A 26,643-nucleotide genomic window follows, 5' to 3' on the forward strand; every position below is an offset into this window, starting at 1 on the left:
GCCATGTTCAGCTCCTCCTCCTCTGCTGCGTTCTCTCTTCACTGGCTTCCTGTAGCTGCTGCCCTCATCAGATTCAGACCCCTGACTCTGGTCTACAAAGCCAGGACTGGACCAGCCAGCCCCTCCGTACTTGATGGCGATGGTCAAAAGCCGATCTGCACCGAGAGCCCTTCCAGCTTCAAGTACGGCTCAGCTCGACCCGCCATCCTTTAAGATCCACGGAATCCAGTACTATGGTCTCCACATTGTCTTGTGTTTAGTAGAGTCTAAGATTAGAGGATCTGAATTTTAGTCTATTTAAACTAGCTGAGCTTCTTCTTCAGTAAACAGTGAAGCTCTAAGAGTGTCTGCTAAATGCAGTAAAAGTAAACTTCAGATTCTAACATCTTTAACCAGTCATGTTTTTATAGACTATTTTAATAATAGAAAATATTAGACAACCAATCCAACCCTGCTTATTAGATCAGACATGGCTGTCACCTGGTGGAGCTGCTTTAGAACAGAACTTAGTTGTAGAACAAAGGCTGGAAGCCTTCTACCCACTTCCACAGCCAGAACTAGAACTAATGATTCTAACCCTAACCCTAACCCTAACCCTCAGCAAATTCTACAACCTGTCGACCCAATTCCCTCTAAAATACTAAAAGAAATTCTCCCAATTATAATCAGACCTCTTTTAACAATAGTAAACTCATCCCTTAGCCTAGAGCATGTTCCCAAAACCCTTAAATTAGCCGTCATAAACCCTTTAATCAAGAAACCAGGTCTTGATCCTAGTGTATCGTCTAATTACAGACCCGTCTCCAACCTCACATTTATATTCAAGATATTAGAAAAAGCTGTGGCCCAACAACTCTGCTTATACCTGAGTAAAAATGACATATATGAGAAATTCAGTCTGGATTCTGGTCTTAAGTGATATAAGGAATGTGATGTGGGTAATGTGACTGTGGGAGGAAAGTTGCTCCCAGCCAGGTTTGATCCAGCAACCTACCACTGCGCCAACAGCAAGCACAGGCAATGGGTGCAATTGCACCCCTTATAATAATGAAATGAAAAAAGGCTGGAAAACCAAAAAAAGATGGTGTAGCTGCTGTTGCCCCCTTCTGCTGGTAAGCGGCAGCACAGACATCAATCAATCAATCGTTTAAGCAACATATAGTTAATATTAATATTAATACAGCTAATATCTTAAGAACATCTCTAAACTCAGAAATCCTCATCTCTACAGGCTGCAGAAAAACCTGCACACGCCTTTAAGTTTATTCTTTTTTTTTTTATGAGCAACTTTCAGTTGAGCCCCCGAGACTGAGCCCCCCCATCCCCCTCCCCCGCCGCCGACTGAGGGTTTTTTCATTGAACTCTTTTTGTTGTTTATTGTCTCACTTTGTTTGAGGACACCATTTTGTGAGTCTCCTTTGTTTACCATTTCCGCCTTTTTTGACGTCCTTTCACACCTCCTCTATAGTGCAGTGGTCCATCAGCGCTCACCTCTGCTGTAATTACCCGTAACGGTGCAGTTGTTTATGTTATGTTCACACTCATCCCACTGAATACCAACCGAAATGATGAAGCCGGAAGAATTCTGAAACTCAGTGATGAGCTTTTATTCCATTCAGGAAAAGAAACAATCCATCAGAACATTGAAATGATCCCAGTTTGGGGATTCTAGCATGTGTTAGGGTTAGGGGGGGTTAGGACAGCAGGAATGTGGCTGCGAAATTCCCCTTTTCATTTTTCCTGAATAAGTTGAAGAAGCATGTCTTTAGGGGTCAATAACCCTGATCAGCAGCGTCCAGAGATGTTTGGTTGAAGTTGTTGCTGATGGAAGTGGTCTTCACCGGTCAGTGAAGGGTTCACAAACTTTTTCACAGAAAGTTTGAAAGTGCTTTCGAATTTAATTCTATAAATAATTTAATAGATAGAGAACTAAATGAATGAATAAATAACACACACACACACACTGTAGATGACAGTTTTCAGTGTTGAATAGCTACGATATCACACATAAAATAATTCTTCTTCCAGACGAAACTACAGAAGAGATCAGACCCCTGATCAGATACCAGATATCTACACTGACTGAAGCCCATCTTCATTCCTTCACCACATGTCTCCTTTCTTCTTCTCCCTCAATCAGACTTTCCCACTTCTCTCTGTTCCTCATACAACCGTCCAGCAAAGGAGCACAAGACTCAAACAGACTGGACAAGGCCTGAGAGAGAGAGAGCGAGAGAGAGTTAAAGAAAGGAGAGAGAGGTAAAGGTAGGGGGGAGAGAGAGAGAGAGAGAGAGAGAGAGAGAGAGAGAGAGTTAAAAAAAGGAGAGAGAGGTAAAGGTAGGGGGGAGAGAGAGAGAGAGAGAGAGGTAAAGCCTCACCCTGAACAGAGGGGAACAGATGGAATCGATGTACTGAACCTGCAGCTCAGGTAAACGAGTGCTGTTCCTTCTGTCCATCACTGCCTACACACACACACACACACACACACACACACACACACACACACACGTTAAAAGTAAAGGTGTGTAAAGCAGCACTGGTTCAATTGTTGGGTTATTGCTGGGTTTGATGGTTCTGACTCACGATTGGCTGAATGTTGAACTCCTGCCTCTCTCGATCGCCCTGAGCAAAGAACTCTTCTGCCACAAGTTGAGCGACCTGCAGACAACGTGTGTGTGTGTGTGTGTGTGTGTGTGTGTGTGAGACTGTGTTTAAGACTTTTTTAAGATGATTGAAAGATGACCACCCAACCCCCATCTGAACTTTACCTGTCTTTGAACTCGCCACGGTTTAGTAATCGCACACACATCACAGGCTGTCATCAGCACTGACCTGTTACACACACACACACACACAGACACACACAGACACACACGGGTGTAAGAGAGGTTAGGTTTGTATTACATTGGCAGCTTTAAAACAACCAATACTGTTCCAGTCTCTAAACTCTCCACAGCTTCAGCTCTTCATCCTGTGTCCGTCACCAACAACTTCCTCATCACCACCACCATCATCCTCCTCACCACGACCAGCATCATCATCCTCATCACCACCATAAGCTCTGGACGACTGGGCCTCTATCACCCAAAATCACATTTAACCTCAACACTGAAGCTGCGGCTTCTGAAGTGATGGAGTTCCATCCAATACTCTTCCTCACAGCAATTGTCCAATATCTAGTATAAAGGCTTTCTAGAAGAGTAGGGGCAATCTCTTGACCACTGACCACCCCTCCCACTGACCAGCCCTGGTGTTCCTTCAGACATTTCAAACTTTCCAAACTCACAAAGCACCCAGACATCCTAATTTCACCCGTCACAACCGTGTGTGTGTGTGTGTGTGTGTGTGTGTACCTCAGCAGCTCTCGATGACCCTCGTTCTTCCACTGAAGTGTCTGATTCTCAGCCAGCTCAAAGAATTCAGCTCTTTTGCTACACACACACACACACACACACACACACACACACACACACACACACACACACAGCATGAGAAATTCATCACATCTCTCAGATCCAGAAAGTAGAGAATGTCCTGTCCACTACTGGTCCACTAACTTACTACATGTAAACGTTCAGATCTGTAGCCAGAATGTTCTTCTCTATCATCCCGATGCAGGCTTTATAATCCTCAGCAGACAGATTACCCAGAATCCCACTCTCCTGAGAGAGAGAGAGAGAGAGAGAGAGAGAGAGACAGAGAGAGAGAGAGATTGATGGATGGATGTTTATATGACTGGATGGAGGGGTGGATGATGGGGGGAGCTATGGCCTAATGGACCTGGAAGGTCAGAGGTTAAGTTCTGCTGTGCTGCTAGCTGCCTCCTCCAAGAGCACTTCAGTCAGCACTGATGAAGACTATGATTGGACTCTCAGGTGAGCTGCAGTACGGTGAGCATCGAGGATGAAGGTCTTTACACTGACTTTTGTTTTTGGCAGCTCCAAGCTTGAGGGACCTTTTGGAAACTAGCTGAGGAGATTTTCTGAGTAAAGCTCTTCTGTGAGCCGGGTGGGTGGACGGATGGATGGATGGACAAATGGTCTTACAGGGTTGTTGAGGATGAGCAGACAAATGTTGAAGTGATGGTGCTCCAGAGCGGAGTGTGAGTAGAGCTGAGCTATCGGCTGCTGCGCTCTGAGAAACACAACAGAAGAATTTTACAGGCATAAACATGGAAGTTCTAGACGCTAAACCTGCTCTTTATTTTTCACATATAATAAAAGTGTGTGTGTGTGTGTGTGTACTAAAGTGCAGTATGAAACAGGGTGAGGTGTGTAATGTTAGTACCTCTCTATGTAAGAGTTGTTCACTCCTCTGTGATCGAGGTCGTGGCTCAGTGCTGAAACCATCAAAGCCAAAATCTCCAGACTGCTGAAATTCCTCTAAAAAAGAAACTCAGCTTACTCTTCCATTATAAACACACAGCAGAGCTGAAACGGCTGAACCCTTTAAAGAACTGGCTCATTATCAAGGCCTTCATTAGTTGAAAGTTGGAGGTACTGAAAGCCATTCCCTCCCTCCATGTCTACCTTCAACTGGGCTATAAAAGACGTTGTTCGGTGAGGAACTCTGTGTTGGAGATCTCTAAACTTGAGTTCTGAGAGACACAGAAATTAGAGAGACATTAAGATGCTGGAGTTTCATCAGCTAGGGGCTAGATGGTACTGAAGGTAATTGTACTAGGCTTAGGGTCAGGAACTGAGAGGACCCAGCTGGAAGAATCAAGTTCAGCACCAGATTTTCTGAGAACATAATTACTGCAATAAGAGCAGTCAGCCAGCAGGTTCACAGGGTTGGTGCTGAACCAGTCCTGATACAGTGAATGATGGAGGTGTGTCAGATTAATTATCACTGATGCCAATTGATGTTTTTTTCTTTATTCTGTGAGAATTTGTACTTCCTGTTCCAGTTAAAAATCTGGTTCAGCACTGAACACTGAGCACGACTTCCCCCTCAACAGAAGCACTGCGATCGAGATGACGCAGCAGCTCTCTATTACAGATCCGAGCTGTTCTTCTTCTTCTTCTTCAGGTTTGAATAAATATCAGAACTGTGGTAGAAGCACAGTAACACACCGGAGGTGCTGGTGAGCTGATCTACGCAACCTTCAACTTCTACGACCACAGCTCACTTGTACAGCGCCTCCTGGTGCAGCGCCCCCTCTCGCACTTTTAGAAATCTGTACTTGGGGAGTTAAAATGGAGGAGTAGGGACCTGAGGAACGAGGAAATCCAGTTCAAAACTCCTGCTTTTAAATGTGGCTAACCTGAAGCTGCTCTGTCCTTCTGAGGATAGCGAACATGCAGTGGGCAGTGCTTAATGCATGGCTCCAGTTGTGATAGGCTACATTACTCCTGTAGCCCCGCCTCACGCTCAACACCCACCGACACAGAGTCTAGAAAAGGAAAGAAGATGAACATGTAAGCTTTTACCCCTCCCCCTTTTCCATTACAGCTAGGAGGCTAACGAACCTGATCATAATGGAAGCTTATACCCTACCAGTTAGCATGGTATCTAGAACCTGGACTGTACATAGCACAGTTTTATCCTTTTGTTACTTATGCTTTTCAGCATTAGCTTCATAGAACTCAGATCAGGGTGCAGAACCTTGTAGTCCACGCTTAAGTTCTGCAGCAGGTTGAGGTCCAGGAACATGCGGACAGCAGCCTGAACGTTAGCAGCTGCAGGCAGGTCAGCGTTGCTGAAGCTAAAGTCCACCAGCCCCAACGCCGACGCCGAGGGGATCACAGACTCCTGCAGGAAAGAGAACCAGTTAAACACACACACACACACACACACACACACACACACACACATTTCACATCTACACACACTGAGTTCAGAGTTACAGAAACTAATGAAATCACTCACCTCTAAATTTTCCAGCTCCGCCACACACATGTGGTAGGAAAGAACCTGGACACACACACACACACACAAACACACACACACACAGGTAACAATAAGTCTAGTTAATTTGTGTCAGAAAAGTTGAACCCAGAGGATTCTGGGATTTGACACTGTAAACCCCCCAGTGTTGCTGCACTCCCCCTAAACCCTGAGCTCTTCCTTCCTTCCTGTTTTCTCTCTCCCCCTCTTTCCCATGAATTGAGAGGTTCTGTCCCGGTACTGCCAGACCTGGCTCTCCACTACCCTGCTTCCCACTGCAATGCTGTCCAGCGGTTAGAGCACCAGGCTATTGATGACAGTGTTGTGGGTTCGATACCTGGGATTGGCAAGCTGCGACTACTGGGCCATTGAGAAAGGCTCTGATCCCCAGGTGCCACAGTGATGACTGCCCACCACTGTCTGTCTGTGTGTGTGTGTGTGTGTGTGTGTGTGTGTGTGTGTGAGCGCACGCTGCTCAGATGAGTTAAAGGCAGAAACCAAGTTCCATCTGTGTCCAACACTAACCCTCACTGCATGTCCGTTTACTTTCCCACGGCTCTTAATTCTCTGCTGTTTTATTGTGGTTCTGGTATTGGTTCTGGTATTGGTTCTGCTCTCCGGTGTCGACCAGAGGAGGATGGGTTTCATATTGGAGTCTTGATTCCTCTCAAGGTTTCTTCCTCCCAATCGGAGGAAGTGTTTCTGAACTGATTCAGATTGAAACGGGCTGAACTGTTTAGCACATGGACTGTTTTTGAGTGAGTAGTTGAGCAGGGGTCACCTCCTCGGTGATGGTCAGTTTGGTCACGCTCCTCTCTGCTGTTCTCTGGACATTGAAAGTGACGAAAGCCACAGCGCAGTACTCCACAAAGACCTGCAGGAGGCGCTCCTCTGTCCTGCTGAAACTGCTGCTTTCATCAGGATCTGCATTGGCTTTATTCAGCAACTGACACACACCTACACACACACACAAACACACACACACACACACACACAACAGCAGAACTTTTTAGATTGAGTGATGCAATTCTAAAATAGGAGGTGAACATCAAGCTGGAGAAGAACAGACAGACAGACAGACAGAATGAACAGTTTTTTACCCAGAACCACTCTCTTCTGCCTGTCTCTGATTGGAGCGCAGGTTAATTTATGCAGACGAGCTCCAGCAGCCGCCTGAATCAATATCAATGAAACGTTCGTTAGAATCAGTGAAGACGGCTCAGCACTGCTCTGTGAACTGGGGGGCTTACTGAACTCACCGTCTGGGTCACACTCGTCTCCATAGCAACGGTCAGCTTCTTCATGGTGTTCCGAACTCGCACAGCATACGCATAGAAGATGTCCTGAACGTCCACGTCCCTAAAACAAATGCATAAACCTCAACCCACAAACCAGTCCAGCAGACCAGTCCGGCAGACCAAGTATGGGGAAAGAATTGGGAATAATAATTTAGTTTAATCAAACCTTCTGGCTGAGCTTGTTGATTGTCTTTGCTCATTGTGTTCTACACACACCATCCACGAGAACAGCTCCTGCCCCCCACACACACACATACACACACACACACACACACACACACACACACACACACACAAACATTCAAATCAGCTGAGTGAATATAAATATGATATGGAAAAAAGGCATGTGAGCCCTAGAGAAGGTTCAGGTGGAGGAGAGGTTCAGGTGGAGGAGAGGCTCTGGCAGGGGAGAAATTCAGGTAGAGGGGAAAGGCAGGTGGAGGGGAGGTGTAGGGGCAGGGGTGGTACAGATGGAGAAGACGTTGGGGAGATGGGGGTGGTTCAAGCAGAGGATAGGTTTAAGTGGAGGAGGTGCTTAGGTGGAGGTGCAGAGCTACCTTGCTGTCTGGATCTGAAACAAACACATTACAGAGTTTCGCTTTAGAGGCATGCAGGACGACCGTGGCCATTCTGACAAGTACAGTTTCCAGACTCTGATGTTGTTCGGCCAGCAGACGGACTAGCTCCAGAACAATCTGTCAATGAAACCAAACACAGCCAATCAAACACACTGCAGGAACATCCTGTAATGAGCAGAGACCAGTCGCAGGCTTTATTGCTTATTCTGAAAAAAAGCATAACCCTAACCCTAACTCCAAAAAAGCTTTTGAGGAAGTTTTTCATTTTCAGATCTCTTTTTGTTGTAGCCTATGTGTTTAACAGAGTAATTATCCCACAGGGTTAGCAAGTTCAGTTAGCATGCTTAGCATGGTATGTTGTAGTGTACCTGGCTGTGTTGACACTGCTGTTCCGTCTTCTCAGCAAGCTGTTTGTTTTCCAACATCATTCCTAAGAAGGTTGTGTGTGATGACAGAACCTAACCAACGACAGCATAGTGTTAGTGCAAACAGCAGTACTGCACTTTCATATTCTGGGGTTGGCATTCCAGACAAGAAGTAAACCTAGTCCTACACCAGATCGTCCACTAACTGGAGAGTCTTCATTTAGAATGCTGTGTAGTCCAGGACTAGGCCTAACCCATGTCTGGGAAACCTGGGCTCAACGCTTTTGAGGACCTCTGCTAACAGACATTAATAAATGTGTTCCATGTTATCACACATCTATTGTGAGAACAGTTCAATTACTTAAACAAACTAATAAATTGCTTTTCCTAACATCAGCGAATTTAGCGCGACATCGACACACCTTCTCATCATCCTTTGAGAAGACTTTTCCAGTCTTGTTCACTGCCATGACAACACCAATAACCTGCAGAACAGTCAAATGTAAGACAGCATGAAGCTTGCATTAGAAACATGTGTTTGTGTTAAAATACTGCAGAACAATCTTGATGTAAAGGATTAAACTCATGGAGAGTTCAGGATGTGCTAATAAAGATGCTAATGCTAGCATTAAAGTTAGTGTGGTTTGCTGACCTCTGCTTGCTGGTTTAGAATGGGTAAGCTCAGGATGCTCTTTGGTTTACAGGCTGCAGGCTCATCCACTCCTTTATGAAATCGTTGGTCCTGTGCAATACAAAGTCTTATAAAATACAAAAAGACTTTCAAACAAGGCAGAGAGGCGTGGCTTAATGCAATCCTGAAGAGGATTAACCAACCACACCTCGATGCTCCAACTTTCACAACCCTCATATTTTTAACCCTGATTCAGGATAAACACAATACCTCTGTTAAAACCACTCCACAAAACTGGAGAGGAGCGTGGCTTCCAGTTCTGAGTGTGGGTTCCTCTCAGTACTTTTAGGTGAAAGGAGGGCAAGATAAAGATTGGTTTAGGAGATCAGGGTTGGGTAATTTCAGCATGGTAAATCAGGTACGTCCATGTGTTACTTGTGTAGAATAAGGGTAGGTAGATTGGGTGGGGTTACAGTGGAGATAAGGGACACTTACAGTGGGGCTGGACAGGAAAGTTGGAAGGTTGCGTGAGCAGCTGAGGTTGTGTAATGTGCTGTTCTTTCTGTGCGAGAGATAAAGATCTTTCCCAGAAATACCTCCACAGGTCTCTTTTAACACTGGCTGTCTGCCAGAAACAAGGATTAGAGGCTAAATGTCACTGAGGGATTTCCCTCCAACCACCCAACTCTTTCTCTCTATTCTAGTTCAGCTTTTCATCCACACACACACACTTTCTACCCAGTACAGGAAACATATCATGTAAAACTTCTAGACAACGACTCCTCATATTTTCCTCCATGAAGCTCATGTTAATGCTCAGTAGAGCACAGAGACGCTCCTTTAATAGAGCTGATATTACTGAAATGCTTCATTTTCAATGGGCAGATCTGCAGCTGAAACAGGAGCCTAGTGCAGCCCAACATTTTTAACATCAACATTTTAATAGATCATTCTCCTCATTATGACTTTTAGAGAAATGGGGTTTTGTGGAGGGGGGGGGGGGGGGGTAGTGCACTATAGACCCCTGTGGCGCAGCCTAAGCTTTCGGCCTTTGTTTTCCTTCCATTACTTTTACTTTTCTACTTGAAGTCGTTCTGAAACCAGTACTTGAGTAAAAAGCTTCAGTTGATTCTTCAGCTTCTATAGAAGTCTTTTAAAACCTGGTATCTCCACTCACTTCTACCTGAGGAGTGAATGTGAATACTTTTCACACCTTTGATTATGTTTAGCATTGGGTTCAGTAAAGCCATACTGGTGTGCTCAATACTGCAACAGTTAGTAAATATGCATTCCACCCCTCAACACACACACCATCAACCACTGACTGGGAGCTTCCAAAAAGTATCACTTCACATAACTAACTTCCATCATGTTACTCTTTTACTCTGTATTTCTCTCTGGGTCATATTCAGGGCACCATCATGGAGACCATTTCTATGTCGTCAAGGAGACCCTCAGAAACCAGGCCAGAAATCAGAGGTGTATCAGGACTGTACTGCTTATGCATAATTACCTCATAGTTATCCGAGATGTTGAGAAACCACCCTGTGCTCTCTACATGTCCCATCATGTGTTTGTCCCAGTCTGGGTGCTTTTGGCTCCGGCCACTCTTTGTTGTGTGGAAGAAAGGTCCCAGAACCAGCCTACCAGCCTCATCTGTGGTTGTCATGGCCAGACTACAGCGTTCGGCTGTAAGAACACCACAGAAGTGCACCAGGACCTCAGCACAGATTTCACGCAACCTCAGATGTCTGGACCTGCCTCCCAACAGGCTCATCATCCAATCGCAGCCTTTGCCTAAGCCACAGGGCCCAGTTGAGTGCAGTGATTTTCTTGATCTTGGGAAAAGAGGCTGCTGGTTTTTGTGTACGGAGCTAGATTCTTGAAGCAGAAGCAATCTCGCTAACTGAGCCCCACCAAAGTCCTCTGAATGATTTAGAGAGAATGGTCTCTCCAGTGCTGCACAGGAAGAAAGCCTCCAGGAGGACCCACATGGGGGGTGGGAGTCCCTGCGCCGTCCCAGCAGAAGCATGTTAAACTCAGGCTGCATTTGAACCCAGCCAGATGACATTTTCACGAAGCGGCCATTTTTCCTAATCCTGACAAAAAAGAAATGACATATTTGAGCCTTTACGCACTTAATTCTAATAATTAATAACACAAACTCTACAGGAGGACATCACTGACATCCTTGTGTTCCTATTATTCATCTATATTATCAATCATATTCAACAGAGACTTTTCCTGACTGAGCTTTAGCTTCATTAAACCTAATAAACACAACTGCAGTTAACTCGCTTCACAGCTTCCTCTGTTTATCAGGTTTAGATTTGGGATTTGATCTTTGTGCTTCCTTTCAAAGAAGGCAAAAAAGTACTGTGCAAATATATAATAAATAATAAACAGCAATGTTTGTGTGAAATCAGTACACAGGGGACGTCCAGAAGCACAAAATACCAATTATTACATGAAGCTGCTTTAAAAATCATCTGATTAACCACAGAAACAGCATGACGACCCCAGGCGACCCCAAACTCTGGTGTAGACATGTGTAAGTACCTGCGATTGCTGGTAGAGTCAGAGTGGTCATCGGACCGGGCCCCTGCTGCTAGTCCCTCCGATTCCCCCTCCAGGCCCTTTCGAAAGCCCCACTGCTCAGCTTTAGTCCGTAAGCTCCACAAAGGAGATAGAACTCTTCCACTCTGCTTTTCCTCCTTTTTCTCCCTGCTCCTCCGTGTGCTCTCTGGGGCAGAGTTTGTGGGGGTCTTGGTGTCGGTGGGGTCGCCCCCCTGGCTCTCTGTGTGGAGGCATGGCATGATGTCTCTAACAACTGTGAGGAGAGACAGAACACTGCAGGTCTGCACACCCAGCAGAAGAAGAGTGAAGCTCACTGAAGCTCTGCTCACCTCTCCCCTGCAGAGTCACACCAGGTCCACTTAATCTGGGAAGGTTTGTCTCCACCACTGCAGCCAAAGGCTACTTTATCTATTCAGAGAACAGGATTATGGTCCAGAGCTCCACTAATCACCCCTTCGTCTGAGGGACAGGAATTCAGTCCAGGTTCTAAAAACACTCGGATTTAAATGAAGGAACTGGAACAAACTCTGCTCAGCTGATCCGAACAGTGCTGCTGTTTCTGTAAATACAGACTTCAGGGCCATAGTCGGGGTCAGGGTGGCCGTAGAAATGAAGACCCTGTGTCAGTGCTTGAATGGGCTCTGGCCAGGGTTTTTGTGGCCTGTGTGGCACTGAAACACCTTCCCTCAGATACAAACACAGACAGGCAGAGGGACAGTTCTGAGCTCCAATCACTGGGGGAAGCGGGGTAATTAGATTTGTGCGTGAGGGGCAGTAAGAGGGACAATGAGTGCTGGGTTTGGTAAATGGGCCGTTGCACAAGATGGGAAGTTTGTAGACATAGATACTAAACTACAGTACACTGCAGTAACTACCCTGAGGCTGGGTATTGTCCTATACTCAGAAAGCAGATCATTCCCTCTATAGAGCTCACAGCTGTGCTTGAGAATGAAGTTGTTGAGGCTTATGAAAGGGAAAGGTAGAGATATGCAGATCTGGTGGCTGAGGTGACAGAGGGAGGGTGGCAGGCATATATTAGATATTGGTGTTTGGGGACAGAAACTGTCAGAAGTGCTTGAGGGATCTATGGTGGATTAGAAGGGGGGACTGAAGGTGTAGTATGGTTGGAGATATAGGCTGTGGTGTAGTGTTACCAAAGTTAAGTAATCTGGTGAAATCCCATGAAGTGAGCTTGGAGGGGAGCGGGTCTGGGACGCCAGACTTCACTAAGTCTCCTGGAAGCCATTGTGAACTTAATTCAGTGAAACCTACCTGAAGACCCTAGTTAATATAAGGATGAAGAGGACGGGCTGGGCTGTTGTTTTTTCTGGTCTGAAAGTATTTCAGTGCAGCAACCCTGGCAATGGAGGTCCAACACCTTACCACTGAGCCAGCAGCGAGCACAGAGTATCTTAGACTAAGGCAGTTAACCTCAGCCTGCTGTTGGTTGAGCTTACTGACGCTTTTCACTATTGAGCTGCTTGAGTCTTGAGCTGTTCTCTCTCACAGCTCCCTCTTCTCTCCTTTTTCCTCTTTAAAGTCCCTTTTTTAACCTACTTTCTTTTCTTTCTTTCACTTCTGTGCACCGTACCGGTCATTCCTCTACAAAGGCGTGATAGAGAAGGGTAGTTTGTCACAGCTTTAAATGCTGTGACCGCCAAGTGTGTCTGGTTTGCACTGATTACCCCTAGGACCTCTGGGGATTGGAGTTCCCATTGGCAACAGTGCCTCAATGCCGTCGCCCTCTGCTGGTAGGTGCCGGCAGACCCTGACCCCTTGCAAGTATTGCTTATTTTTTTCTCAAGTACTTGGCGGTTGAGACAATGGACCATGAACATAGTGTTATACTGAGCTTCTGGATCTTTGTCAAAGCAGTAACAGACCATTTTCTGCTCACGCCATTACTTTCCTTAATATTTCTCTGTTCATGTTGGTCAGAAACGTAGGCTGAAGGACACTAAGAACCTGTGTCTTTACTTGGTTCTGTAGGTGGACCAGCTATTCTTAAATGGGTGATCAAAGTCAAGGAAGTTCTAACATAAGATGAAAGAAAAAGTAAATACCAGCAGATAAATAGATAATGAAGATCCAGTATGAACTAATAGCATTAATATCCAGAATGAAGTTCTAATATCATTAATATCCAGTCTGAAGCTCTAATAGCATGAATATCCAGTATGAAGTTCTAATATCAGTAATATTCAGTATGAAGTTCTAATAGCATTAATATCCAGTATGAAGCTCTAATTACATTAATATCCAGAATGAAGTTCTAATAACATTAATATCCAGTATGAAGCTCTAATTACATTAATATCCAGTATGAAGCTCTAATAGCATTAATATCCAGTATGAAGTTCTAATAGCATTAATATCCAGTATGAAGTTCTAATTACATTAATATCCAGTATGAAGCTCTAATAGCATTAATATCCAGTATGAAGCTCTAATAACATTAATATCCAGTATGAAGTTCTAATAACATTAATATCCAGTATGAAGCTCTAATAACATTAATATCCAGTATGAAGCTCTAATATCATTAATATCCAGTATGAAGCTCTAATAACATTAATATCCAGTATGAAGTTCTAATAACATTAATATCCAGTATGAAGCTCTAATAGCATTAATATCCAGTATGAAGCTCTAATAACATTAATATCCTCAAAAGCTCAAAAGCTAAAACGATGAGGACTTGTAGATCAGTATTTTAAGGGTCTATCCTTATTATTGTTATTATTATTATTACAGTGTTTACATACACTGCACTTCCACCTCATGGCCACTAGAGAGAGCAAGGTGACCATTTGAAATATTTTAAAGGTGTTTCTGATGGCTCCTCTGAGCTAATATCATTCTCTCTCTCTCTCTCTCTCTGTCTCTCTCTCTGTCGCTCTCTCTCTCTCTCTCTCTCTCTCTGTCTCTCTCTCTCTCTCTCTCTCTCTCTGTCTCTCTCTCTCTCTCTCTCTCTCTCTGTCTCTCTCTCTCTCTCTGTCTCTCTCTCTCTGTCTCTCTCTCGCTCTCTCTCTCTCTCTGTCTCTCTCTCTCTCTCTCTCTCTCTCTCTCTGTCTCTCTCTCTCTCTCTCTCATCCTGCTGCTCTCAGCCTCCATCCTCCTCTTTCTGCATTCTGTGATCAGCACGTCCTATCCACCCATCCCCCACCCTCCCTGCCTCCCTCCCTCCTCTCTGCTCATTCCTCTTGTCACCTGCAGTGGGAGGAGTATGGTGCAGAGCTGGGCTGTGATTGGCTGGTTGGGAGGAGGCTGCAGTTGTATGGTGATGCTGTACAGATGCTCAGCAGTATCCTCTCTCCTCCGTTTTTTTTCCAGCTCTCTATTTCTCATACACACACACTGTCTGTCACACTGCAGCAAAAGGAAGAGGATACACACACACACACACACACACACACTCTGAGGCTGCTTGGATCAGGACTTTCCTGTCATTTGTCGTGAGGAAAAATAACGTCTTGTTCTCCTTCATCCTTCGTTCTTCTGCTTCAAGGACTTCAGCACCGCTCCGCCGCACCATCCCATCACCGCCACACGAGGAGTGACCAGAGATCTGCGCCCGGGATTAATCTCACACACTCACACACACACACAGCCTTCCATTTTCTTGTTGCCAGGGGGTGCTACATCAGCATCAGCGAATGTTTAGGTACGTGTGTGTGTATGTGTGTGTGTATGTCTGTGTCTGTGAGGGGTGTATGAGTTCAGTGGTGTAAGAGTATCAGACAGTTGGAAAGTATACACACACACACACACACACACACTCCCACTGCTAATACACACAGACGGTGCTAATTCTTCTCTGGGACACTGCTCCTCTTCGTCCGGACGAAGGCCTCACGTATCCCAGCATGCCTTGCAGCAGGCCACTCTGCTAGGCCGCAGAAGCATGGGCGGAGCCTCAGGACAGCGGGACGCGACGGACCGGACGGGCACACACACACACACACACATACACCCTGCCGCTGCCCATGGGTGAGGACGGAGAGAGTTCAAAACTCAACCACAGTTTCCTCCGAGACTACGTCACCGAGGGTATGTACACACACACACACACACACACACACAAAGCAGAGCTGTAGTAAACTGTAAATAATAGAACCATTCTGTCTGAACTGGTCTGTAGTCCGACCCGGTTCTGTCTGAACTGGACTGTAATCCGACGCAGATTCAGCTTCAGAGTTTATTGTTTGCTTCCTGTTTCTTCAGCTGATGTCATTTCCACTGTGGAGTTCAACCAGACAGGTGACCTGCTGGCCACAGGGGATAAGGGAGGGCGAGTGGTCATCTTCCAGAGAGAGGCGGAGGTGAGTCTGGTTAACCTGATCAGTTTGGTTTTGTGTGAGATTTTATCTGAGAGAATTTCTGAAACGAATGTTTTAACCATCCAGATTTTAAGAACTGTCTTTTTCAGAACAAACATCTTCATAGTGACGGGCCCCTCACTGCAGCTACAGGCCCCTCACTGCAGCTACAGGCCCCTAACTGTAGCTACAGGCCCCTCACTGTAGCTACAGGCCCCTCACTGCAGCTACAGGCCCCTCACTGTAGCTACAGGCCCCTCACTGCAGCTACAGGCCCCTCACTGCAGCTACAGGCCCCTAACTGTAGCTACAGGCCCCTCACTGTAGCTACAGGCCCCTCACTGCAGGTACAGGCCCCTCACTGCAGCTACAGGCCCCTAACTGTAGCTACAGGCCCCTCGCTGCAGCTATAGGCCCCTCACTGCAGCTACAGGCCCCTAACTGTAGCTACAGGCCCCTCACTGTAGCTACAGGCCCCTCACTGCAGCTACAGGCCCCTCACTGTAGCTACAGGCCCCTAACTGTAGCTACAGGCCCCTCACTGTAGCTACAGGCCCCTCACTGCAGCTACAGGCCCCTCACTGTAGCTACAGGCCCCTCACTGCAGGTACAGGCCCCTCACTGTAGCTACAGGCCCCTAACTGTAGCAATAGGCTCCTCACTGCAGCTACAGGCCCCTCACTGCAGCTACAGGCCCCTCACTGCAGCTACAGGCCCCTCGCTGCAGCTATAGGCCCCTCACTGCAGCTACAGGCCCCTAACTGTAGCTACAGGCCCCTCGCTGCAGCTACAGGCCCCTCACTGTAGCAATAGGCCCCTCACTGCAGCTACAGGCCCCTCACTGCAGCTACAGGCCCCTAACTGTAACAATAGGCCCTTCACTGTAGCTACAGGCCCCTCACTGCAGCTATATGTAGATTGCTCTAGATTGACATCACCGTACCTACAGTGTGTTTGTGGGTGTATGTGTGTGTTTGTGTGTGTTTGTGGGTGTATGTGACAGGAGAAGGCAGAAGGGGAGGAGCTTGGGGAAGCAGGGGAGTATAATGTCTACAGCACCTTCCAGAGTCATGAGCCGGACTTTGATTACTTGAAGAGTCTGGAGATTGAAGAGAAAATCAATAAGATCCGCTGGCTGCCCCAACAGAATGCTGCCCACTTCCTCCTGTCCACCAATGGTGAGCAGAACCATCATTTGTGTCTTATCTGCTCCTCATCCCTTAAAAATAATATATGATGAAAAGCTGTTTCTGTTACTGCACCTTTAAAAATCTCTGTACTGATTGGCTACCTCATACTATAAAAAAATCATTTGAATTATTGATCATTAAATCAGTGCTTTGATCTAGATGTTTGATCTAGATGTAACATCTAAAAACAGATAAGACCATAAAGCTGTGGAAGGTGAGCGAAAGGGACCGACGACCAGAGGGGTACAATCTGAAGGATGAAGAGGGGCGGCTAAAGGACATTTCCACTGTTACCTCCCTACAGGTGCATCACCTCCTCTTATTGGTCAGAATAGTGTTCAGATATAAAACAGCTGCAGTTAATACAGCTACTGTAGCAGTGTACACGAGGAGTGTAGTGTGGCCATGGAAATACGTGTGTGTGTGTGTGTGTGTGTGTGTGTGTGGTTTAGGTTCCAGTGCTGAAGCCCACTGATCTGATGGTGGAGGTCCGACCACGGCGTGTGTTTGCTAACGGCCACACCTACCACGTCAACTCCATCTCCGTTAACAGTGATGGGGAAACGTACCTGTCTGCTGACGACCTGAGGATCAACATGTGGCACCTGGACATTACTGACCGCAGCTTTAGTATCCTTACACTCACACACTCGTTTTCTACAGTGTGTGTAAATGCTGTTTTAGTGGTTGTGGGTGGAGCTAACTCTGACTAACGTGGTTGCTTTCTCTACAGTGTGTGTTAATATGGGGAGGAGCTTCAGGCCAATAGAGATGAAGCTCTTTCATTGGCTCTCTTGCACCTAATTAGATCGGCTGTGTAATTAATGATTGCCGTGGTAACCACGTGGAAACTGGTCAGCGCACTGTTTGTGCTAGAAAATCTCCAGAAAGTCTCCATAAGTTAAAGGTTTCTGGTGGCAGCAAGTAGAGCTCTGTGTGTGTGTGTGTGTGTGTGTGTGTGTATATATGTGTGTGTGTGTAAATGTGTATGTGTGTGTGTCTATTGTGTGCATTCTGACCCAAAAATGAAGTGTCTGCAGAAACATTTAAATAATTCAACAAGTAATCACTTTTCTGTTATAAGTAATTTGTGTGTGTGTGTGTGTGTGTGTGTGTGTTTTTTCATCCATCTGTATAAATTAGTGTGTGCTGAAAGACAATTAAAGCATTGAAGCAATAGTTGCTTTGCCAGGTAATGGTAGCTCAAATTCCACCGGTTAGCAAGATGGAAAAACTGGAGCTCTAGATCCTCACCCACCACACTCACACCACCCACCGACCGACAAGAACCCTAAAACTACACTCATCTGCATCTAGAACTTGATTACAGCAGAGGTCAGTCCGGACGAGAGACAGAAATGCAACTCTAGTCCACTTTAGCATTAGGGTGCTAACTGCTAACAGCCTGATTGCCTTGACTTCCTCCTCAGACATCGTGGACATCAAGCCGGCAAACATGGAGGACCTGACGGAGGTCATAACGGCCGCAGAGTTCCACCCCCACCACTGTCACCTGTTTGTCTACAGCAGCAGCAAAGGAACCCTGAGGCTGTGTGACATGAGGGCGTCTGCACTGTGTGACAAACATGCTAAGAGTGAGTTGGCACACACACACACGTCATATTTTGTAAGGATGTCCTTTATGGTGAGATGACGAGTGTAAGAGTTCTACAGGTAAATGATTAGATAAATAAACTCATTGATGAAACGCTTGTTTAAGACTTTGTAATACTTCCCTACCGCAGGAACAGGAGGGTACTGAGTGCTGTGTCGGCACTGCACTGTCCTGTCTGATTACTGAGTCTAATTTCTGTATTTATTGTTTTTTTTGTGTTGTTCTGATTCCATGTTTATTAATGTATCTGTACTGTATTGTTTCTGTCCCTTGTTGCACCATGGTCCTGGAGAAAAATCATTTCGTTTCATTTGAGGAACTGGTTGCTATGGGTACACACTTGAAGGTCTCCAGTATTTGACCCTCTGAGGGGTTTAGTCTGAAGTTTTGGACTTTGATCTCTTGCAGTTTTCGAGGAGCCAGAGGACCCTGGGAATCGCTCTTTTTTTTCTGAGATCATCTCCTCAGTTTCGGATGTGAAGTTCAGTCACAGCGGGCGTTACCTGCTCACACGGGATTATCTTACCGTTAAGGTGTGGGACCTCAACATGGAAAAAGGCCCTGTGGAGACCTACCAGGTAGGAAGATCTTTTCCTCTCTAAAACACTTCACACACACAAGGTTTTGAAAACGTATAAAAAGTACAAGTCTATTACATAAATACATGGAATTACAGTAGGTCTTAAACCCCACTGTAGTCCCTAAACTTCCTGTAATCTCTGAACCACTGAATTTTTGATCTCTTGTGATCTCTCATCCTACTTTAACCTACTAAAACACTGTAATTGTGTTAGTGGGCAGCTAATCAAGCCCTAATAATGCCTGTTGGCTTTTGAGCACCAACTCTGCTGCTTCCCCAGTTAGAGCTTGCTGATCTTATCTCCATCTTTACTGGTAGAGCACTAGCCTGGGCCACCCTGATGTGGGAGCACCAACTCTAAGTTTGTGCCTCTGTGGTCTTGTTTGAAGACCAGTTCCAGGGTCCTGCCTCCTGCACCTGTGTCATAGGAAAAGATTGGTGGCTGATTATTCCATCGTGTTTCACACGCTATTGGCAGAAAAGGGCAGCACTCTGGTTTCCGTGTTCCACAATGACCTCAGTGAGAATATCGAGAATGGGCTCACCTACTGCAACCCTCCTGCCTCCCTCAATAAGCTCATTGAATTAGCCCAAATGGTGGATAACCGCATTGGGTGCCAGAGCCACCCAAGTTGCTCGTGGCCCACCCACTGTCTCTGGCCCTCCTTCGGTGACAAGTGGACGAGGGCGTTCATCTGGGCACTATGAGTAACTTATCATGCCATTTGGGTTGATGAACGCGCCCACAGTGTTCCAGCGCTACATCAATGAGGTCCTCAGGGAAGCCCTGGGCAGGTATGTGTTTGTCTACTTGGATGACCTCCTCATCTACAGTAGGTCTCACGCCTAGTGGGTTCTTCCCGTAGCTGACCATATCAGTTTATTCATATTCATATTCAGTAAAGCATGAACTGCTGTGCCACTAAAACAATGTCCAGGGTTCAAATCCTGGGTGGGATCATTTGTCTTTTTGAGTTCCTTCCTAGGGCGAGTTCCTTATTACAGTAATCTCTGGACCTACTGTAATCTCTAAAATTGCTCTCTACACTGATTGTAATATTATCCTCACAGTAATCTCTAACCCCACTTTCATGTATGTTTCAGGTGCACGAGTACTTGCGCAGCAAACTCTGCTCCTTGTACGAGAACGACTGCATCTTTGACAAGTTCGAGTGTGTGTGGAATAGCACAGACAGGTAAATTCCCAAGCCCCAGATATATCCTATTTCCCCCTCACCCACGTTTTCTGAGTAAAGGGAGGAAGTGTTAGTGTTCCTAATAAAGTGCTCAGTAGGTGTACATCAGTATGTTAACACTACTGTTCGTTTATTCGGTGTGTGGTGTTCCTGTGTTCCAGCCGTCTGTTCTCCGTCCCCTCACTGTCTCTCTCCCCTCTTCCCCCCAGTGTGATCATGACTGGAGCGTATAACAGTTTTTTCCGGATGTTTGACCGGGAGACAGGTCGGGGGGTGACCTTGGAGGCTTGGAGGGAGAGCAGTAAGCCCAGGGCAGTGCTGCGGACCCGCCGTGTTTACACCGGGGGGCGACGTCGCCGTGGTGATGTAGGAGTGGACAGCCTGGACTTCACCAAGAAGATTTTACACATGGCCTGGCATCCCGCTGAAAACATCATCGCCATCGCAGCCACAAACAACCTCTACATCTTCCAGGACAGAGTCAATCCAGAAAACCAGTGACATGAACTTCTACACACACACACACACACACACACACACACACACACACATACAGTCACTGTCATAAGAAACAACCCTCAGTCCATTTTTTCAGGTTTAAAACTTTAAATATTCAACGGAGAGCTAAAGGATCTGGTCTTACAGTGATTCAGATTCAGTGATTCAGATTCAGTGATTCAGATTCAGTCATTCAGATTCTCCATGATTGGATTTGATTATTTGAGGAACGGAAGCTATTTATACAGTAGTGAAATATAAATCACACAATAGTTACAGATTGTAAAACTTTTTCATTTGAATGTTTAAGAAAATATTAATAATTATAATCAATGCTAACATTTCAAAACGGATACAGCGGAAACACAGCGTTCCGAAAATGTTCCAAAAAAACTTGGAATAAAATCTGATATTCGTATTTTAAAGAATATTCTTTCTTCAAATATAACATTTCTGTTTTCTTATGATGGTAGGAACATATTACCCAACACACACACACACACACACACACAGAGCTCATACACACTCTGTACAGATTCACACTCTAATCACAGCTAATCACAGTCAATAATCAATGTCCATGATTGATGTCCAATGATCTTTTACTGCCAAGAATATTGCAGATTGCGAATTGTGCTTCATGACTGACCCCGCAGTCATCTGACACCCTGAGAGACTGACCGCTTTCAGCCCATCGCCAAACGTCCTAACCCAGGAGTCATCAGCTCCAATCCCGCAGGGCCCGGGCCCAGCACAGGTTCTCAGGCTCAGACACACCTACAGACTGTGATTACAGTACTGCTCAGTAATTACAGTACCAATCAGTAATCACAGTACTTACAGTCCAGTCAGTAATCACAGTACTGCTCAGTAATTACATTACCAATCAGTAATTACTGTACCAGTCAGTAATTACAGTACTGCTCAGTAATCACAGTACTGCTCAGTAATTACAGTACCAATCAGTAATCACAGTACTTACAGTTCCGTCAGTAATCACAGTACTGCTCAGTAATTACATTACCAATCAGTAATCACAGTACCAGTCAGTAATTACAGTACTGCTCAGTAATTACAGTACCAATCAGTAATCACAGTACCAGTCAGTAATTACAGTACTGCTCAGTAATTACAGTACCAATCAGTAATCACAGTACTGCTCAGTAATTACAGTACCAATCAGTAATCACAGTACCAGTCAGTAATTACAGTACCAGTCAGTAATAACGGTACTTACAGTCCAGTCAGTAATTACAGTACCAGTCAGTAATAACAGTACTTACAGTACCAGTCAGTAATTACAGTACCAGTCAGTAATAACAATACTTACAGTCCAGTCAGTAATCACAGTACCAGTCAGTAATTACAGTACCAGTCAGTAATTACAGTACCAATCAGTAATCACAGTACTTACAGTCCAGTCAGTAATCACAGTACTGCTCAGTAATTACAGTACCAGCCAGTAATTAGAGAGCTACAGAGGGAATAGAGAGGTGGGATGGGCACAGGGTGGAGATGAGGAATGAAGCTGTGACGGAGCACCACAGGCAGTGGAGAGGTCAAAGCTGTGGTCAGGAAGGTCAGGAGCAGCAGTTTCCTGGGTTCTCCAGTCTGAATCTGCTGAGTGGGGTCAGGTGTATTTAAGCAGGACTGTGCTGGACTGAAGCCCTGCAGTCCTGGAGCTGGACTAAAACCCAAACTGACCGTTGGACAGGCCATGGGACACACTTCTGGATTGGATGCAGTTGCCATGGAAATAGGAGTGTCTTAAGTAGTCTTCCTATTATGTGCGTCCTTAAACATATCCCATGATGCATCTGTTATTTCACCAACCCTGGTTGGCTCAACCCAGGACATTTTATGACCGGACACCAGTGTCCACACCATCCAACCCTCAAACAACAATGTTTTTTCACCAGTCCTTATCAGTTTGTGTGTGTGTGTGTGTGTGTGTGTGTGTGTGTGTGACCTACCCCATATCAGAATACACAACTGTATGATTTACACTCTGTAAATCTGCTGACCCTTACGCTCAGAACCATCCAGAACCTCCAGCCCAAAGCCCAGACCCTCTAACCCGGAGGGGAACCCACTGACCAAAGGGAAAGGAAATCCTGAGAGGAGCCCTCAAATCCCCACCACTCTAACCCACACTAACCCAACACTAACCCAACACTAACCCAACACTAATCCAACTCCAACCCACTCTAACCCACACTAACCCAACACTAATCCAACTCCAACCCACACTAACCCAACACTAATCCAACTCCAACCCACTCTAACCCAACACTAACCCAACACTAACCCAACTCCAACCCACACTAACCCAACTCCAACCCACTCTAACCCACACTAACCCAACACTAATCCAACTCCAACCCACACTAACCCAACACTAATCCAACTCCAACCCACTCTAACCCACACTAACCCAACACTAATCCAACTCCAACCCACACTAACCCAACACTAATCCAACTCCAACCCACACTAACCCAACACTAACCCAACTCCAACCCACACTAACCCAACTCCAACCCACACTAACCCAACACTAATCCAACTCCAACCCACACTAACCCAACACTAACCCAACTCCAACCCACACTAACCCAACACTAACCCAACTCCAACCCACACTAACCCAACACTAATCCAACTCCAACCCACACTAACCCAACACTAACCCAACTCCAACCCACACTAACCCAACACTAATCCAACTCCAACCCACACTAACCCAACACTAATCCAACTCCAACCCACACTAACCCAACACTAACCCACACTAATCCAACTCCAACCCACACTAACCCAGCACTAATCCAACCCAACACTCTAACCCACACTAACCCAACTCCAACCCAACACACTAACCCACACTAACCCAACACTAACCCAACTCCAACCCACACTAACCCAACACTAATCCAACTCCAACCCACTCTAACCCAACACTAATCCAACTCCAACCCAACACTCTAACCCACACTAACCCAACACTAACCCAACTCCAACCCACACTAACCCAACACTAATCCAACTCCAACCCACTCTAACCCACACTAACCCAACTCCAACCCACACTAACCCAACACTAATCCAACTCCAACCCAACACTAACCCAACACTAATCCAACTCCAACCCACACTAACCCAACACTAATCCAACTCCAACCCACACTAACCCAACACTAATCCAACTCCAACCCAACACTCTAACCCACACTAACCCAACACTAACCCAACTCCAACCCACACTAACCCAACACTAATCCAACTCCAACCCACACTAACCCAACACTAACCCAACTCCAACCCACACTAACCCAACACTAATCCAACTCCAACCCACACTAACCCAGCACTAACCCAACTCCAACCCACACTAACCCAACACTAATCCAACTCCAACCCCACACTAACCCAACACTAATCCAACTCCAACCCACACTAACCCAACACTAACCCAACACTAACCCACTCTAACCCACACTAACCCACACTAATCCAACTCCAACCCACACTAACCCACACTAACCCAACTCCAACCCAACACTAATCCAACACTAATCCAACTCCAACCCACACTAACCCAACACTAATCCAACTCCAACCCACACTAACCCAACACTAACCCAACACTAACCCACACTAATCCAACTCCAACCCACACTAACCCAACACTAACCCAACTCCAACCCAACGCTACCCCAACTCCAACCCAGCACTAACCCAACTCCAACCCAACACTACCCCAACTCCAACCCAACATCTACGAGCTTCAGATCAGAAACACTGCAGGGATTCCCAACACCAGTTCCAATCTGAGTAATGCATGCTGGGTATTGTAGTGAGAGAAGACAGATGCTGCACTGAAATAACACAAATAATCATCAATTAATAATCAATAATAAAGAAAACATCAGCTGCTGGATTCGTTATTTAATTAAAATTAATATGTAGAGCGAACCCAACACCACCAAAACCCCTGCACACTAACCCTGAAATTTAACCCTGAACCCTAACCCTGAACACTGAACCCTGCACACTAACCCTTAACACTGAACCCTAACCCTTAACACTGAACCCTAACCCTGCACACTAACCCTTAACACTGAACCCTAACCCTGAACACTAACCCTGCACACTAACACTGAACACTAACCCTGCACACTAACACTGAACACTAACCCTGAACCCTGAACACTAACCCTGCACACTAACACTGAACACTAACCCTGCACACTAACCCTGAACCCTGCACACTAACCCTTAACACTGAACCCTAACCCTGCACACTAACCCTTAACACTGAACCCTAACCCTTAACACTGAACCCTAACCCTTAACACTAACCCTGAACACTAACCCTGCACACTAACACTGAACACTAACCCTGAACCCTGAACACTAACACTGAACACTAACCCTGAACCCTGAACACTAACCCTGCACACTAACACTGAACACTAACCCTGAACCCTGAACACTAACCCTGCACACTAACCGTGAACCCTGAACACTAACCCTGCACACTAACACTGAACACCAACCCTGAACCCTGAACACTAACCCTGCACACTAACACTGAACACTAACCCTGAACCCTGAACACTAACCCTGCACACTAACCCTGAACCCTGCACACTAACACTGAACACTAACCCTGAACCCTGATCACTAACCCTGCACACTAACCCTGAACCCTGAACACTAACCCTGCACACTAACACTGGACACTAACCCTGAACCCTGAACCCTGAACACTAACCCTGAACCCTGAACACTAACCCTGCACACTAACACTGGACACTAACCCTGAACCCTGAACCCTGAACACTAACCCTGAACCCTGAACACTAACCCTGCACACTAACACTGAACACTAACCCTGAACCCTGAACACTAACACTGAACACTAACCCTGAACCCTGAACACTAACGTCACCCTAAACAAACTCCAGAGAGAAAATGGCCGTGTTTAATCTCCTCTGTTTCGGGTGGAGGCTGTGGGGGTCAGTGTGAATGAGGTCAAGTCTGTTACAGTGTGTTCAGAGCTAAAAGGTCAGGCTGCCCTCTGCTGGACAAACATAGACACAGCAGAGCGGGAGATTCTGCAGGAGAAGCAAAACCAGTGTAAAACCTTTAAGCTCACTTTCTTCTATTTGCTCCATTTTATAAAACTCAAAAAACTGCTGAGGCTCCTCCTCCACCCTCCTCCACCCTCCTCCATCCTCCTCTCTCTCTAAGTTTATCCCTCTATCTCTAGGTCTCTCTCTCTCTCTCTAACTCCAGTATGCACTCAAACAAAGTAATATTGCAGTGTCTGCACATCCTGTTACCATGGTGATGGGCTTTCTGCCAGTCCACGATTACTTCTCTCTCTCTCTCTCTCTCTCTCTCTCTCTCTCTCTCTCTGTCTCTCTCTCTCTCTCTCTCTCTCTCTCTCTCTGTCTCTCTCTCTCTGTCTCTCTCTCTAGCACACACACACACACACACACACACACACACAGTAAGGTAAGAGGCTTGTTTTTCAGGGCACTCGCATGTTTACCATTAAACAGTGTAAATCATATAATAAACAAATAAAACACAAATTATAAAGAGGATCAAGTCTCAAATCTCAGTTACTACAGAGTGTGTAGAAGAGCTGACTGTATAATGTGATGATGTGAATATTAATAATAGGTATTGTGATATACACTGAGGAGGCGGAGCTACAGTGTCTCATTAGAGTGAATATTAATAACGCTCTAAATGTAGGTATTGTGATATACACTGAGGAGGCGGAGCTACAGTCTCTCATTAGGGTGAATATTAATAACTCTAAATGTAGGTATTGTGATATACACTGAGGAGGCGGAGCTACAGTCTCTCAGTAGGGTGAATATTAATAACGCT

General features: G+C 45.8%; 2 protein-coding genes across 3 annotated transcripts; one reads left to right on the plus strand and one right to left on the minus strand.

Annotated features, from left to right (window-relative positions):
* Window positions 1-2,095: 2,095 nt before the first annotated feature.
* pde5aa (phosphodiesterase 5A, cGMP-specific, a) lies at window positions 2,096-11,577 on the minus strand. The gene is made up of 21 exons (XM_072672113.1): window positions 11,321-11,577; window positions 10,275-10,860; window positions 8,783-8,872; window positions 8,553-8,615; window positions 8,134-8,223; window positions 7,745-7,882; window positions 7,354-7,421; window positions 7,149-7,248; window positions 6,990-7,062; window positions 6,671-6,846; window positions 5,872-5,916; window positions 5,608-5,754; window positions 5,267-5,395; window positions 4,288-4,382; window positions 4,047-4,134; window positions 3,562-3,662; window positions 3,354-3,431; window positions 2,769-2,832; window positions 2,584-2,658; window positions 2,379-2,462; window positions 2,096-2,215 (listed from the first exon to the last, which is right to left on the minus strand). Exons 1-21 carry the CDS (start codon window positions 11,575-11,577, stop codon window positions 2,096-2,098), a joined length of 2,667 nt encoding a protein of 888 aa, XP_072528214.1.
* Window positions 11,578-14,606: 3,029 nt separating this feature from the next.
* ppp2r2ca (protein phosphatase 2, regulatory subunit B, gamma a) lies at window positions 14,607-26,351 on the plus strand. 2 transcript variants are annotated; one of them, XM_072672105.1, is made up of 10 exons: window positions 14,607-15,002; window positions 15,188-15,388; window positions 15,563-15,660; window positions 16,661-16,835; window positions 17,039-17,151; window positions 17,300-17,477; window positions 18,278-18,442; window positions 18,871-19,040; window positions 20,147-20,238; window positions 20,448-26,351. In XM_072672105.1, exons 2-10 carry the CDS (start codon window positions 15,325-15,327, stop codon window positions 20,737-20,739), a joined length of 1,347 nt encoding a protein of 448 aa, XP_072528206.1. In that variant the 5' UTR covers window positions 14,607-15,002; window positions 15,188-15,324; the 3' UTR covers window positions 20,740-26,351. The 2 variants fall into 2 exon arrangements, with proteins under 2 accessions (XP_072528206.1, XP_072528207.1); XM_072672106.1 differs by having other exon boundaries at window positions 14,607-15,388; window positions 16,664-16,835.
* Window positions 26,352-26,643: the final 292 nt, after the last annotated feature.

Source organism: Salminus brasiliensis, unplaced genomic scaffold, assembly GCF_030463535.1.
Source record: "Salminus brasiliensis unplaced genomic scaffold, fSalBra1.hap2 scaffold_58, whole genome shotgun sequence".
Lineage (NCBI taxonomy): Eukaryota > Metazoa > Chordata > Actinopteri > Characiformes > Bryconidae > Salminus > Salminus brasiliensis.